Here is a 14,725-nt window from a genome sequence, read left to right as displayed (position 1 = left end):
AGAAGGTCCAAAGGCAGGGCACAGAGGCCAAAGCCTCCACTTGTGGTTGTCTCTTAGCAACTGGCATTCAGGGGCAAACTTCCTCTGAACATGGAGGCTCCGTTTTGTAATTGCAGCTAGTTGCCACTGATAAACCCTGTCTATTCCCACCTCGAAACACCTGGCTGGCAAGTCTCATTGCTCCATCAATTTAACCAATTCTCCTTCAAAGCCATCTGTCCTCACACCACCTTTTAACAGTGAATTCCACAGGTTAAGTATACAGTGCATGAAGAACTGCGAAATCTCTGTCAATATTCCTTGGTGGTGGGGGGGGATGGACGATGGCTCCAAACTCTAGTACTATAATTCTAGAAGCAGCCCCCTGAGATCAGTGGGGACTTCTTCCTTCACATCTTTTTACACATTCCTCTTTCTTGCAGTATCTCTTGTACACGGCACTCCTCCACTGCTGGTATTTTCCCCAAAGACACACCTTCAGGATCAAAAGCAGGTGCTCTCACAATATTCCACAGCCCCTTCCCTGATGAGAAAGAACTTTTTCTAGCGAGCACTGCCCCTTACACAAAAACCCAGTCGCATACTGACGACCATAGTCAAGTAGAAAACCTTCCTGTGTTCCATCAACCTCAAAATGAGGGAGGGCTCCTCTGAAGCAAAGTTAACACAGCGAGTACCAGCAAGCACTGGAAGCCCCACTCCCATTAGCTTTCAATCTACATTGGGAGAAAGGGTGATTAATAGCCACCTTTTTTAGTAACGGGAAGCCAAACTTTTATAATTAAAGCCTCACGCTGCCTTGCTGAAGATAAATCAGACACTCGGTGCCTTGTCTGACAGGTGCTAGACTGAAAATGAGAGAATGGCGGTATCTCCAAATTATGCCCAAGAGGCATGATCCACAGGGAATAGCCCCTGCACAAACCACACCGTAATAAATGGGAGTCACGCAGGAGTAGCTCCCTATTCATTTTGGTAGAAACTGAACTGAAGAAGTTCCTGGTGGTTTGTGATGAAGACCTGCTGAAGACAAAGTTCTCCAAGAACCCGTGGGCACTCCATGAAATTGCTGAGCGGTCAGGTTAGAACAGATAAAAGGAAGTACTTCTTCACCCAAAGAGTGATTAACGCATGTAATTCACTGCCACAGGAGGTGGCGGTGGCTACAAGCAGGAAAAGCTTCAAGAGGGAACTGGCAGAGCGCAGTAGGCCGGAGCCAACCGGACAGAGGCCGGCTGCGGGAGCATGCGCAGACGTGCACTATGGCCCATACCTGGAAAGGAGCCGCGACGACCAGAGGAAGACCTGTGCCAGAAAAAAGACGGCGACGCCGGATTGAAAAGACCTTCCGCAAAAAGAGACTATAACAACAAAGACTCCGCTATGGGTGCCTGTTAGGTTAGTCAATTCCCCCTCAACTGTATGTGTGTGGCCCTAGGAAGAGATTGTAATAAATTGTATATGTAAAACCGCTCAGAGCCCTTAGGGGGTGAGCGGTCTACAAATCGAAGGAATAAACAAACAAACAAACATATGGAGCAGAGGTCCACCAGTGGCTATTAGCCACAAGGTATAGATAGGAACTCTCAGGCTGGGGCAGGTGATGCACTGCATTCTTGGTGCTTGGTGGGAGGGCAACAGTGGGAGAGCTTCTAGTCTCCTGGCTCCACTGCTGGACTTCCTGATGGCACCTGGTATTTTTGGCCACTGTGTGACAGAGTGTTGGACTAGATGGGCCATTGGCCTGATCCAACACTGGCTTCTCTTATGTTCTTATGTTCCTGCAAGGAACATGGCGCTCCAGTTCACCTCACCCAGAATCTCAGCAGCCTAGAGCTTCCCTACATTTCCCCTGATGGCTGCTCAGGGTGAGGACAGCAGAAAATGGCTCACCTAACCTTGAATCAGAACAGTTCAAAGGAGAAAATGGGGTTTTTTTGTGTGTGGGTGTGTGTTTCAGGGCCGTAGCCAGCGGAGGGGTACAGCAGGTGGTGCCTCCTATCGTATCATCATAGGCAGGGGCTGATGCTGACGTAGGTGGCTGGAAAAGACGGGGAAGTTGCCTGGCTCATGGCTGCTGCTGAGGCTCCCACGGGAGCTGTGCTGGGCAAGGCGAGCGCAGGGCAGGCGCCCACTGGTGCACCGAGGGGGAGAGATGGAAGGGGAACCAAGACAACAGCCGAGGGGGGGGGAGTCATGTGACCTTGCTGGCTCTTCCTGATGCTTCCTTTCAAAGCTTTCCGAGCAGAAAAGGAGGGAGAGGGGCTTTGAGAAGCCGGCTGTAGAAGCAGGAAGACCCGGCGAGGCTGCCCCTCTCCCTCCACAGCTGCCTTAATTAAATTAATTCATTTAGCGCCCCCCCCAGCACCCCCACATCCCCCCCAAATTCCTAGCTATGGGCCTGGTCTGTTTACTTCCTCCCTGTGCCATATAGAAAGCTGGAGGGTGGCAGAGAGCAAGAGAGGAATTTAGGTTTCTCACAGAATGCATTCTCTGGCCCCATTTCATACAAACACACATTGTTCCACCTGACAAGAAGCTGTTGGGGTTCCACCTCCCTTTGCAGTTTTAAAAAAAAATCTGAATACAATTATTTAGGAGTAGAAGGGGCACTAATTTTATGGTCCGAGTTAATCTGACCAGCCCCCTCCCTCCCCCGGAATATGTTTAGCTTCAAATACAGGTATGCGAGAAGCTGGCTTACGGAGACCTCCCAAAATTTTCAAGGCAAGAGATGCTTCAGAGGTGGTTTGCGATTGCCTGCCTCTGTGTCACGCCCCTGGTATTCCTTGGAAGGAGGCCATCCAGAATACTAGCCAAGGCCAACCCTGCTTCGGTTCTGAGATCTGACAAGACTGGGCGGTGGCGCAGGCAGTTAAACGCCTGCACTATAACATCACCCGAGCAGCCACTATGGCTGTTCAAGTACCACCGCGGTCGAGGTGAGCTCTCAACCTTCGTCCCAGCTCCCGCCTACCCAGCGGTCTCGAAAGCAACCTAATTGCAAGTAGGTAAATGGGTACCCACCCTTAGAAGGGTGGGGGGCACCTTGTGTGGTCGGCTGAAGATGGTGGAGATAGCGGAGACGGCAGCAGTGGCGGCAACGATGGCGGCGATCCTGGCGTGGACGGCATTGGTGGTGCGGCGAGCAAGGCAAGGTGCGCGTTTGAGAGATCCCTGGCGGCGGAGAAGGAGTACACTGAGGGCTGCCGTGAAGAGAAAAGAAAGGGGCGTGCGCAGATGCCGAGTTCCAGCTCAGCGGAGCCGGAAAGGACGTGGCCGGGCCAGAAAGTAGGCGGAGCTGCGCGCCTAAGGAGGAGATCGCCACCACTGAACGCCGGAGACGCCAGAGAAAGAACAACCCGCTGGACCAGGAGACCCGACCATGCCGAGCCAATCGGAGAAACAGCAATAGCCACCACAGAGGGGGTGCCAGTAGGTTGTCCCACCCCCCCTTCATACATTGTGGCCCTAGCTAGGAACACAGGTGATTAGCACCAGAAACCCTGTAAGCCGCTCTGTGACCCTAGCCATGGGACAAGAGCGGGATATCAAGTCTAATGTAAATAAAAATAAATAAAAATATGGGCTAGCCTGGGCTACCCATGTCGAGGCACCAAGGTAACACCCGCAGCATTTTGCAGAGCATGTTCCACCCGTGGACACATACCCCCTGAAAGGTCAGCATTCAGCTCCGAGACTTTAAAACCCACGACTCCCTTATCTGAAATTTAACCACATTCAGCCATGATTAATTTACAGCAACAGAGGCAAACTGAGCAAAAGCTACCCAGTGAACCTGCAAGTCTTCCAGGCACCTGCAGAAAGCTACTGCAGAGCCAAAGGAAACCACGGGACAGAAAACTGCTGTGTGCTTCTAGCCCACTCCTTAGCCTTCCCCCAAAGGCAGACAAAACCAGCAATTTCCTGGGTTTTTTGTGCACCTTCCAGTACAGAGTGACAAAACGGTATTCAGCAGAGAGAACTTACGAGGAAATGGCGCCCCCTTGTGCATGCCCGCACAGAGATAAATCCTGGCAGCCTCTGATCTCGGATTCAGTTATCGACTGGTGTCTTTTGGTAGTTAATCCACAGCACCGCTACTCACTTGAAGAGATTCGAGGCCAACTGTTCTATGTGTCTTCTCCCTCCACCCACCACAGCCTGGTGGCTGCCCCAAATTTTAATCAAGGCATGCTGAAAAATTATTTCCAGGAATTGGGGTAGAGATATTTCAACATGAACAGGGCATCTCTCTTTGGGATTTTGTGCTCTTTGCCTAAGGACAATTCTATTGAGGACACTTTGGCTAAGCAATCATAGGAAGGCACTTTCTGGACCACAAATTATTACCAGTGAAACACCACTTGGCATGTGACTGCATCTTTGGAGGCCTCATTTGTACTTCTATTCTGTGCCTAGTGGTTTCATTTTGAAACAACTTTTTTCTGGTCCTTCTTGTATTTACATTTTATATCTGTATGATTGTACTGTACTATTATATAAGCCAATATGTTCCTCACGGTGTTTGACCTCTGAAGAAGGCCTATGCAGGCCGAAATGCGTCAGGTCAAGTCCATTAGCCCTTGTGTGTTAGATTCTGGTATTTTTACATGAGGTGCGATTGGGCCCTTATATATTTTTAAGATTCTTTGTTAATAAATACATGTATCTTTTTATATACTATAGATATATTAAGCTTTTATTGTTGGCCCTCTTTTCTATTTGACTAACCTTTTCAGGTTCTGGATCCCAGGTTTCTAGGTTCAGTGTCCCCCCCCCTTTTTGTCCCAGCTATGCCCACACTCCATCAGATGCCAGCCAAAACAAGCGGCAGCAGAAGAAGGAACCACGGTGGGCAAACAGGTGAGGGCTCCGTAAAGAGCTCAGTGCCTTTGGTCAGCAATGAGTTGGGTTGCCAACTCTGGGCTGGAAAGTTCCCAGATATTTGGGGGTAAAGCTTGGGGAGGGGAGGGTTTGGGAAGAAGAGGGACCACCGTGGGGTATAATACTGTTGAATCCAGCTTTCAGAGCAGATCTAGGGGAAAAGATCTCTGTAGTCTGGACTTGTAATTCCGGGAGATCCCCAGGCACCACCTGGAGGTTGGCAACCATAGCGGTGAGCCATGTGGTATTGTGGTATTTAAATGCATCCCAAAGAATCCCAAAGAATCACTGAACTAACCACGGAACCTACAGGTTTCTATTCTTCGGTGGCTTGATTATTGCCTTTGATCTAAATGTAAAGAGGGAGCTAATCACTAAGATTTCCCCTTGCTCCATTCTGTACTGGAATTACGACATAATATTATCATACATGATCAAACACTATAAGATCATTAGCATCTATCAATATTGAGATAGAGGAATCTATTCTAGAGTAGGGGACGTGCTAATAAATACCCATGTAACAGTTCTCCCTACTTAAGATTCCAAAATCTCAAACTGTCACCTAGGCATTCCAGATTGAGGGCAGTGTGACTGCTTCTGAATCTGCCATTTGGTGGTAGGGAGGGACTCCTGCAGAAACATCCCTATGTGACCTATGGGCAAGGCCAGCATTTAAAGAGAGAGTCCCTTGTGAGGTTTATTCCAGCCATATTACAGCAGAAAGCAGGGCCTTTGCCTCCTCGGGCATCCATGTCTTAATATTTCTCAGCATGTTGAGATTGAGATGTGTTGATAGAGCATCACTGACTGTTAAGAGCTGGATTCTGAATATTCCACCCCAGCCAATTAAGAACATTCCTTAATGAAAACAACATCTTGAACATTTTAGCAGATGCCTACAGACCCTTCTCCTGCCAACCTAGCAGTTCGAAAGCAAGAAATTGCAAGTAGATAAATAGGTACCACTTCGGTGGGAAGGTAACAGCGTTCCGTGCGCCATGGTGTTTAGTCATGCCGGCCACATGACCATGGAAACATCTTCGGACAGCGCTGGTTCTTCGGCTTTGAAATGGAGATGAGCACTGCAACCCTAAAGTCGGACTCGACTGGCTTTCGAGCAAGGGAACCTTTACCTTTACCTCTTACAGACCCTTCGCCATCTTCCTTGGATTGTTCTCGGAGAGCCACAATTTTTATTAATTTAGTCTGTTAATGTCTTAGTGTAATTCAGTCTGCCTCTTCATACCAATGGCAGCTACTGCAGAGGCAGAGTATCTCCCCCCCAAGCTCACTTTGAGGACGAGGCCCACAGAAAGAAAGAAAACAGTAACAAGACTTACTTCCGAAGGTGTTCGTGCTCCTTCAGGAACAGCTCCGTTCGCCGGTTGTTCACACCACACCCACTCTTGTATGACCTAAAAGGTTGGTTAAGAACAAGAAGTGAAGCAGAAGACAAAGGACTGCTCCTCCTCATAAGGATCATTTCTACTCAACTGCCCCCAAGCAGACAGAGATCCGTGTGGCCACGTTTTGACAGCAAAGAAGCGATGGCGTCTGGTGACCTGTGGGCTTGACTTTGCCCCCACCTTTGGCACAGGAATAGTCAGCCCCCCCCCCCCATCACACACGCCAACAAAGAACTTCTTAACCTCCTGCTTTTTTGTCTGGCTCACAAAAGAAACTCTGACAGAATCCTTCCTACTTAGCACATTTTTGTCTCGCCCTTCCTCCAAGGAGCTCCATGTGGCATGCACGGTTCTCCTCGCCTTCATTTTATCCTCACAACAATCCTGTAATGTAGATCGGGCTTGTTCGAGATCACCCACTGAGCTTAATGGATTTGAACCCAGTTCTCACCAAATCCAACTACTACACCACGCTGGCTCCCTTTTCCCAGGCTCTTTCTAGGGAGGGGGGGAAAAAAGGCAAAGGGCTCATTAAGATGGCTCCTTCCTACTTCGGACAGCAGCACTGACCAAGTTCCCTTCAACAGGTCTGCTTTTTTCCCGTCTGTCTGTCTCATGGCTCAGCAACTTAGGTGCATCAGAGCAATAGGACTAGGAGTACAGAAGTTAGAAACACAATGCAGAAAGGACTGGGCGCGAAAATCCGTTAAAAGAGCTTGCTACAGCACCGATCGATCCAGTGCGTGCGCACTAGATCCCATGGGTGTGAAGCACAGAGACCACGTTGAAGATTGGAACTACAAAAGGAGAAGACAGCGCAGTAAGAGCTAGAGCTACAGTCATGTTCCTTTTTGCTGCTTTCCTTCAAAGACCTTCCGCTGGCTAAACCAGTCCTGAAGATGAAGACCTCTACCATATCGCCAAAAAATGCTGAGAGTTTGGGGGTTACCCCTTCAGGCAACAAAACATGTTGTGGCACCCTGAAGACCTGGTGGTTGTCTTCAAGTCAAAGGGGTGGGTACTACAGAGGATCAAATCAGCTTGCTAGATGGATCTTTTCTGAAACCAGCCATTGCAATCCCAAGCTTGCAGCAGGAAAAGTGAACGGTCAGCCACAGAAGGGAAATCTGCACCCAGAATCTCCACAGCCTGCCAAAGAGATCGGGGCGTTCCAAACTGGAGCAAAGAGAAAACCTTCCACTTTGAATTTCGGAATACTTTTTACACGAGGGAAGATCCGTACGGCAGATCCTGAAGCTTCAGGCTGAGCTCTTTGGCATACAGACAGGCATCCCAAAAAGCACCCCAGGGAAAGGGGCATAATTCTTCTCCTATGAAGAGGGGCTGCTTGCCAACAGCCACCCAGGGAATTCAGAGCTCGGGTTAAACCTGTGCTGGAAGTTTGGTCGTTCACAGCTCAAGGCCTGGTTCACACATGCAGGTGAAGAAGGCAATAATAAAGTGGTCCAGTCCTGAAGTGGCAGAATAGACTGCAACCCTTGATGCTACACACAGTGGGATTTTAACTTTTAATGTGCCTGTGCATTTAAAACAAACAAAATCTCCCTGGAAACAGAAAACCAGCAGAGCAAGAGAGTAAAGTTTATCCCCCCCCCCACTCTTTTTGCCTGTTTTATGAATTTAACATAGGGTAGCATTCCAAAACACGACCCTCCAAATGTAGTCTGGCATAAATCCATTCTATCATCTCATAATCTTCCATGTGTGACCCAGACCTCAGCTTCATAACCACAACAACCTCTCAAAGCAACAGGTGAGGTATGCCAGCACCAAATAGTTCTGCTCTAAGTGGTCTAATTTCAATACAGCAAAAGCTGTATTATCACATGGTTAACCCAAGAACTCTTGTGAACCAGCGTGCTGTCAGAGAAGAGGGCAGAGCCCATGGTAAAGATCCCACCATTCCTCCTTGCTCTCAATCAGCTGTGTGGCAGGTGGGGATTTAAAGAGTCAAGCCCTACAGAGTTCCACCCCTTCAAATCCGGACCCACCAAACAGCTGATCAGTGGTATGGGACAGGAGGAGGTATATTTTGTGGCCACCTCCCACCTGCTATGCTGCCGGGGGGCATGGCTATGGGCCCATTGGGAGTTGCTGTTTCTCCTCCATCTGTTCTTAGGCTACAGAGGAGCAGGTATTGGGTCCCAGCCATGGCTGCAGTACAAGCTTAGTCGGCATTTTTGGTTAACCAGCAACTCCATTTTCCCATTGAGGCTGACTAACAAAGTGTTGACTGTATGCAGTTTTGCAACCTGCTGTATGGCAAAGTAGGTAACATCAAAGGAGGAGGAGGAGGAACTGGGCTATAAAACTTTCTTTTGGGGGGGACAGTCTAACGTTCCACACCACAATCAGCAGCAGAACTTACTCAATATCTTTCCGGACTGACCCCAAAAGATTCTCTCTTTCCCGTACTGCCAGGAAGTTTGCTTTGGTTTTATGGAACTCATGCGTGTAGTCCTGCAAGAAAACAAGTATTCAAACCACATTAAGACCTCTGCGCAATCCCAGTGAAGAGATTTGGCCTAACGGCAACAAGGCCCAAAATATGCCATTAGTCAGTAAAGCGTCTAGTCAGAATCTTGTTCTATATCACAATTCTGGTTAGAATAATCTAACCAGAATTGCAATATAGAGCCTCCATCATCAGAGGAGGTTCTATATTGATAATCTTTCCCTCCACAAATTTGTCAAAGCATTTTAAAACAACAACACAGAACTGTTCAAGTGAATTCCGTAAGTCACCCATGAACCGTGTGACAAAGTAAATTTCGAAATCGGTTTTATAGAGTGATTCTGCTTTCTTAGTTTATGAAAGAAGGAATAAAACCCCTCTGTGTGGGTCCCGCTCATTTCAACAGCCCTTATGCTGGGCAATTTCCAGGAAGACTGCACCCTTACTTCTGACAACACAAGGAAGAATCTAAGACCATTTTAAATGATTCCCTGAAATAAGGACAGATCCAGAACTAGACTTCTCTTGATGGGACAGGTTACACCATGCAGAGAAAAACAACAAAGAAATGGAAAAAAGGCAATGCATCTCCTGGAAGATAGAGAATTTTATTCCGTTTTTAACTGTTTTAACCTTGGCATACGTGCCTCTTCTGTTAGCCGCCCTGAGCCCGCTTTGGGGAGGGTGGGATCTAAATTTAATAATAAATAAATAAATAAAAGAATATATCTTGCCCTGATTTCTTACCTGCAAGATGTCTCTGTGCCGCTGCAAGGTATGCATCAGAGCTGCGTTCAGGGATGGCACTCCTGCACTGTTAGTATATTCGGCCATTTTGTCATTTATCCCTGTAAGCTGTGGCAGAGAGCATAAAATGATTCAGCTGCCTTGTAGGAAATGTTAAGTGTGTGTTTGATCAGAAAGGCCACCTGCATCGAGCATTTTCACAAGAGATACTCAGACTGTCCCCAGCACACCAGAAGCAGTGCAGTGTAATCCATCATGCGTCTAAGGCCCATTCTAAATAAGACTAAAACCTAGAGAAGTCTCCATAGTGTTTACAACACTGCACAGTAGGCCATGTCATTATCCTCCAGTTGTTGAGACGGAGTCAGAGGCTATATTCAGACATACAATATTTACTGAAACATTTATACCATGCCTTTCCTCATAGTTCAAGGCTGCTTATTGTAACAGTTAAAAAACATGGTTTGAACAAATCTAAGTTATTTGTGATTGTTAAATGCAGACTAGTTGGCACCAAACCAGGATTACAAACTAGGGCTTGTAGCTGGATTGTTATCCACAGTTTGCACTAATTGTGGTCTGTTGTGGCATCTGAATTCACAAATGACAGTTTGTTCAATATCACTGTCCCCACATTGCCACGTGGCTCCAGAGACAATGGGAGGAAGTCCTGTCTGCTAGGAGGTAGAGAGGAAAGAAGACACTGACAAATTAGGGCTTTTGAATAAATTGGGATTATACCCATTGCTGGTAGATCAGACAGAGATTTCTCTGTGTAGTAACAATGTCATAATTATTGTCTGAGTGCATGCAGAGTGTCCAGCCTAAGCCAATTAATTCAAAGCAGAGATGAGAACATTTAAAGCTACACCTCCTCACCACTAATGCAACAAGACCAAACCACAGATTGTTAACACAAAACTTGAAATATCAATTTCAAGAAATGTTGTTGCCATGGTCGATCTCTGTTTTTTGCCAAAAAGAAAAATTATATTTGGGGGAAAACTGAAGTATATGCACACATTTTCATATCAAACATGAATTTATTTTGCTGCATTAACAACATACAATGCATTGTTTATAACAAAGCATATAAAATTGTACTAACTGGCACATTTAGGGAATTTAAGAGTATAAATGCCTTAGTATTCTTCTTCTTTTTTTGAGCCCCCGGAGGGGATATTTTATTATTTTTTTTATATCACTACAAAAACTATAACAGAAGAAAAAGGAAGGGAAACTACATTACGAGATAAAGTAAAGAACCCACTACTAACTAAAAACCCAAGAGAGGAGGATCCTCCTACTAGCTTAATTACATCAAGTCTTCCCATCATTAATCCCATTACAAACTGAGTCAAACATTTATAGTACTTTTCCTTTAAAGCTTAAAATTTAACTGTCTAAAAACAGTACCCCCGATCATCCCATTTCAAAGTTCTCAAAGGCACAATTCAGAGTCCTTCAGTATGCCTTAGTATTCTTCAAGCTAAATTACCAATACAACTAATACTTGAGAGATCACTGCAAACTGCAGTGCTCCCTTAGTACATGTATCTTAGTTTTTGCCATCTGAGAGGTAGGGGAAAAAATAAAAGTTGAAATCAGAAAACAAACGTTGTAGTAAAGCAAAAAGGGTACTCAGAGTCACAACTGGTAGGACTACCACCATGTCTCAATACCAAGGTAAACTTTATAACATTGACCTCTTTAAGAATATTTTTCTGTTACATACTTGTTCACTTTCAAACAAACATATCCTTGAAGAGTTGTATATGTCTACAACAATACATAAGAAATTATCATTATCTAATGCTGTTGGCTGCCTAACATAAAAGGTTTCATTTTGAGTGAGCAGAACAGTGTCTTCAAAAACATTTCACTCATTCTGAAAGAGAGAATATTTCACAGTTCTTGATTTTCAGTTCTCCCCAATATTTTCCCATTCTTCCAGAAATCTACTAAAAAAATAGTGAAGAGCTGAGCTCCATAACAACAACACTGCAGCAGTGAGTTCAGCCTCCTAAAGCAGAGAAACAAAGAGGACACCTCCCAAGGAAGCACATTCACTTTGGGGCCCAATGCAATATTGTGCTACAACAAAACACAGCTGGTATCCTCAAAGCACACTTTTGAAGCATTACAACTGTTAACATACTCATGTGCTTCACCTTCAGCAGTTCGAGACCCAGGTGCCGCATGACGGAGTGAGCTCCCGTCTCTAGTTCCAGCTCCTGCCAACCTAGCAGTTCGAAAGCAAGAAATTGCAAGTAGATAAATAGGTACCACTTTGGTGGGAAGGTAACAGTGTTCTGTGCGCCTTGGTGTTTAGTCATGCCGGCCACATGACCACGGAAACGTCTTCGGACACCGCTGGCTCTTCGGCTTTGAAACGGAGATGAGCACCGCAACCCTAGAGTCGGATTCGACTGGCTTTCGAGCAAGGGAACCTTTACCTTTACCTTTACTATGCTTCACCTGAGACCAATATTCTGCTTACCTTCCCCAGGAGCTGTTCAATTTCCACAGCCATTGTTTCAAACATTCGATCTTGGCTTGATCCATTCAGGAGAGGAGTTGTGTCAGAGCTGAGTGGAGAACGAGAAGCAGGCAAGAGGGAGATGAACAGGAAAGTGTACTTCGGCCTCCAAAAGCCACATGGTACACACAGAAAACCTACAGAGCTCTGTTGACATCTTGTTTACACTTGCAAGTCCCCCCTCCCCAAACAGCAGCCTTCATGGCATTCAAAAGTCACAAAGTGGGTCAGGGGAATGAAGAAAGAGCCCCTGACCGAGTTTTTCTTCATTCTGCCTTTCCCAAAGTTCCAGGGTAGAAACAACCAACAGCCTGTGACTTTTGAGCAAATTTGAGGGAGGCTCAGACCCATTTTAATTTTTTTACTTATGAACCACACTGGCAATGGTTTGAGAAATATTGGACCCAGTGGCCAAATACGAGGGGTTCAATTCTCGCCATGCTCTCATTCACTGGGGCAAGTATCCAGGCATGTGGCTTGTACTCAGAGGAAACATGTACACATAGATTCTCCTGGCCTTAAAGGGACATAACTAGCTATGTTTCCCCTAATGGAAAGGAAAGCAACACTGGGCAATCCTTAAAGTATAGCATGGCTTACAAGGGCTGTATCAAGCAGCCCAGAGGGGCCAGTCTGCTGCAGCTAAAACAGCACTCCTTTTACAACACCTTTCAAAATCTTCACAAATTTATTACAGCATCAGCTTTCGTGAGCCACAGCCCAATTTGCAAGACAGCAACACAACTGGGGAGAAGTCTCCTGTGGGGGCCCTCTCAATGAGGCTGACAGGTTCTGAAACTAAGCTTTTTGAAATAGTTTAACAATCCAGAAGCATCAAAAGCAAGCAAATCTCAAAAAAAGGAGTAACAAAGAGATCAAGAATGTTCAAAGTTTTTAAAAGGATATTTCACATTTAAAGCAAAGAAGCACCTATATCTGTCAGCTCTTCCTTCTCGGGAGTTGTTGTGGCTGTAGCTCGTGCATAGTTTGCTGAAGGACACGAGTTTGAGATCCAGCTCATTCTCGAGCTGCCGAGCCTGCTTCCGCAGATCTGCACAAGGAGAGTTCAGAGAGAGAGGGAGTTCAGAGAGAGGATCTTTCTTCTTTACCTCCCTTTGTATCCCTCCCAGTATGAAAAATGAGAGGTTTTCAGGTCATTCCTGCAAGACACTCATTGCCTCATCAGCCTGCAATATACAACAATTAATGTATGAGCCATCGCAGATGCTCAAGAAGAAAGCATACTGCTTATGTAACGTAAAATGTGTGACAGCAGAGAGCAAGTAGCAAAGGAGCACGTTTATGCAGAAAGAGAAACAGCAGTAGATGTAGTTCAGTGGTAAAGCACCTGCTTTGCATGCAGAAGGTTCCAGGTTTATTCCCAATACAGCTAGTTAAAAGGATCCGAGGAAAACAGACCCGTGAGAGACGCCTGCTTAAGACCCTGCAGAGCAACTGCCAGTCAGAGCAGACAATTCTGAGCTATGTTGTGGACCAATTCCCTGACTCAGGATGAGGCATCATTATAAGTTCATGGTGCTTGACACAGTAACATCAGCCCACAGAGAAAGAAAAGGTCTCTGCTCTAAGAAGTTTACAAACTAAATTTCAAAAGTAAAAATTCAAAAGCCAGGAGAAGAACAGGAGACACCAAAGCAAGACCCAAGCAATTATATGTTATTACAATATTTATCTTGTATATGTTATTACAACATTTAATTTGTTGCCAATTGCCATGGGCCCCAACTGGGGGGGGGGGGCAGTATACAAATAAAATAAAAAAGACATGAATACAACAATAGACTTGGGCTTCATTTTGGTTAGACTGAGGGCTTAACGCAAAGTCGCTACAGAAAAGGAGAAGAAAGGAGACATAAAGCAACCCAGAAGCAACAGCTGCCCTGGGAGCATTAAAACGGTATGGGGGTGTGATCTTGCCCAAGAGCCTTAGTTCTGTATTCATCACGTGTATCACAGTCACTCTTAGGGAAGCATCAACCGGGTGTATATATTAACTCCCTTTCTACACACACATGGATCTTTCCCCCACTCTCCGATGTTCTGTTTTTATATACCATTCCTCAGCACAAATGACCCCATTCATAGACTTGGGCTCACCAACAATTCCACCCCACAGTACTTTAGAAACCTCCTCTGCCCTTTTGACAATCCTCCCCCTTCAACCAGAAATACGCAACGACACACCCCTTCGCAACCTTCAACCCTGATCCTCCGTGTCTCAAGATTATTCCTCTCTACGGGTCACCCTGCTTGCGGGCTGCCATTCAGAGGGGTGCCAGAAGGGAGCTGGCATTCGGAGAGGTGCCTCACGCAAACATAGCCCCTTCGCGAAACCCATCTCGTCCCCCTTTCCCCGCAAATCACCCCCTTCAAGACCCTCCCTCTTTGGACGGAGGGCAAGGCGAAAATTAAGCAGGTAAAAAGACCCTTCTTCTGCCCTTTTACTGGCCTCGTTCCTGCTGCCCCCCCCCCCCCCCATTCTCCTGAGACTGACAGTTCCTCGCCATGCCAGGCAGATCGCCTCTAGAGGACAGAGGGGATCCCCACCTATTCTTATCACTAGTTCTCCCCAACCTTCATTTCTCTCTCGGCCTTCCTCAAGGCGCACCCCGCCTCTACTCCCAATCCTGCCCCACATTCCCAGGG

At 46.4% G+C, this 14,725-nt stretch overlaps 1 protein-coding gene across 1 annotated transcript in view; it reads right to left on the bottom strand.

Moving 5' to 3' along the window:
• GOSR1 (golgi SNAP receptor complex member 1) overlaps positions 1-14,725 on the bottom strand; it is a 53,668-nt gene that overhangs the window by 38,762 nt on the left and 181 nt on the right. Inside the window, exons 2-6 of the mRNA XM_015422040.1 lie at positions 12,989-13,109; positions 12,020-12,107; positions 9,520-9,627; positions 8,686-8,777; positions 6,231-6,305 (exon numbers count right to left, since the gene is read on the bottom strand). Of these exons, the coding sequence (XP_015277526.1) occupies positions 6,231-6,305; positions 8,686-8,777; positions 9,520-9,627; positions 12,020-12,107; positions 12,989-13,109 (484 nt within the window). The remainder of the gene's footprint in view (positions 1-6,230; positions 6,306-8,685; positions 8,778-9,519; positions 9,628-12,019; positions 12,108-12,988; positions 13,110-14,725) is intronic.

The sequence above is a fragment of the Gekko japonicus genome, unplaced genomic scaffold (genome assembly GCF_001447785.1).
Source record: "Gekko japonicus isolate JY-2015 unplaced genomic scaffold, Gekko_japonicus_V1.1 scaffold182, whole genome shotgun sequence".
Classification (NCBI taxonomy): Eukaryota; Metazoa; Chordata; class Lepidosauria; order Squamata; family Gekkonidae; genus Gekko; species Gekko japonicus.
Note: the sequence above shows the minus strand (reverse complement) of the source record. Positions and strands in the feature narration are given on the sequence as shown.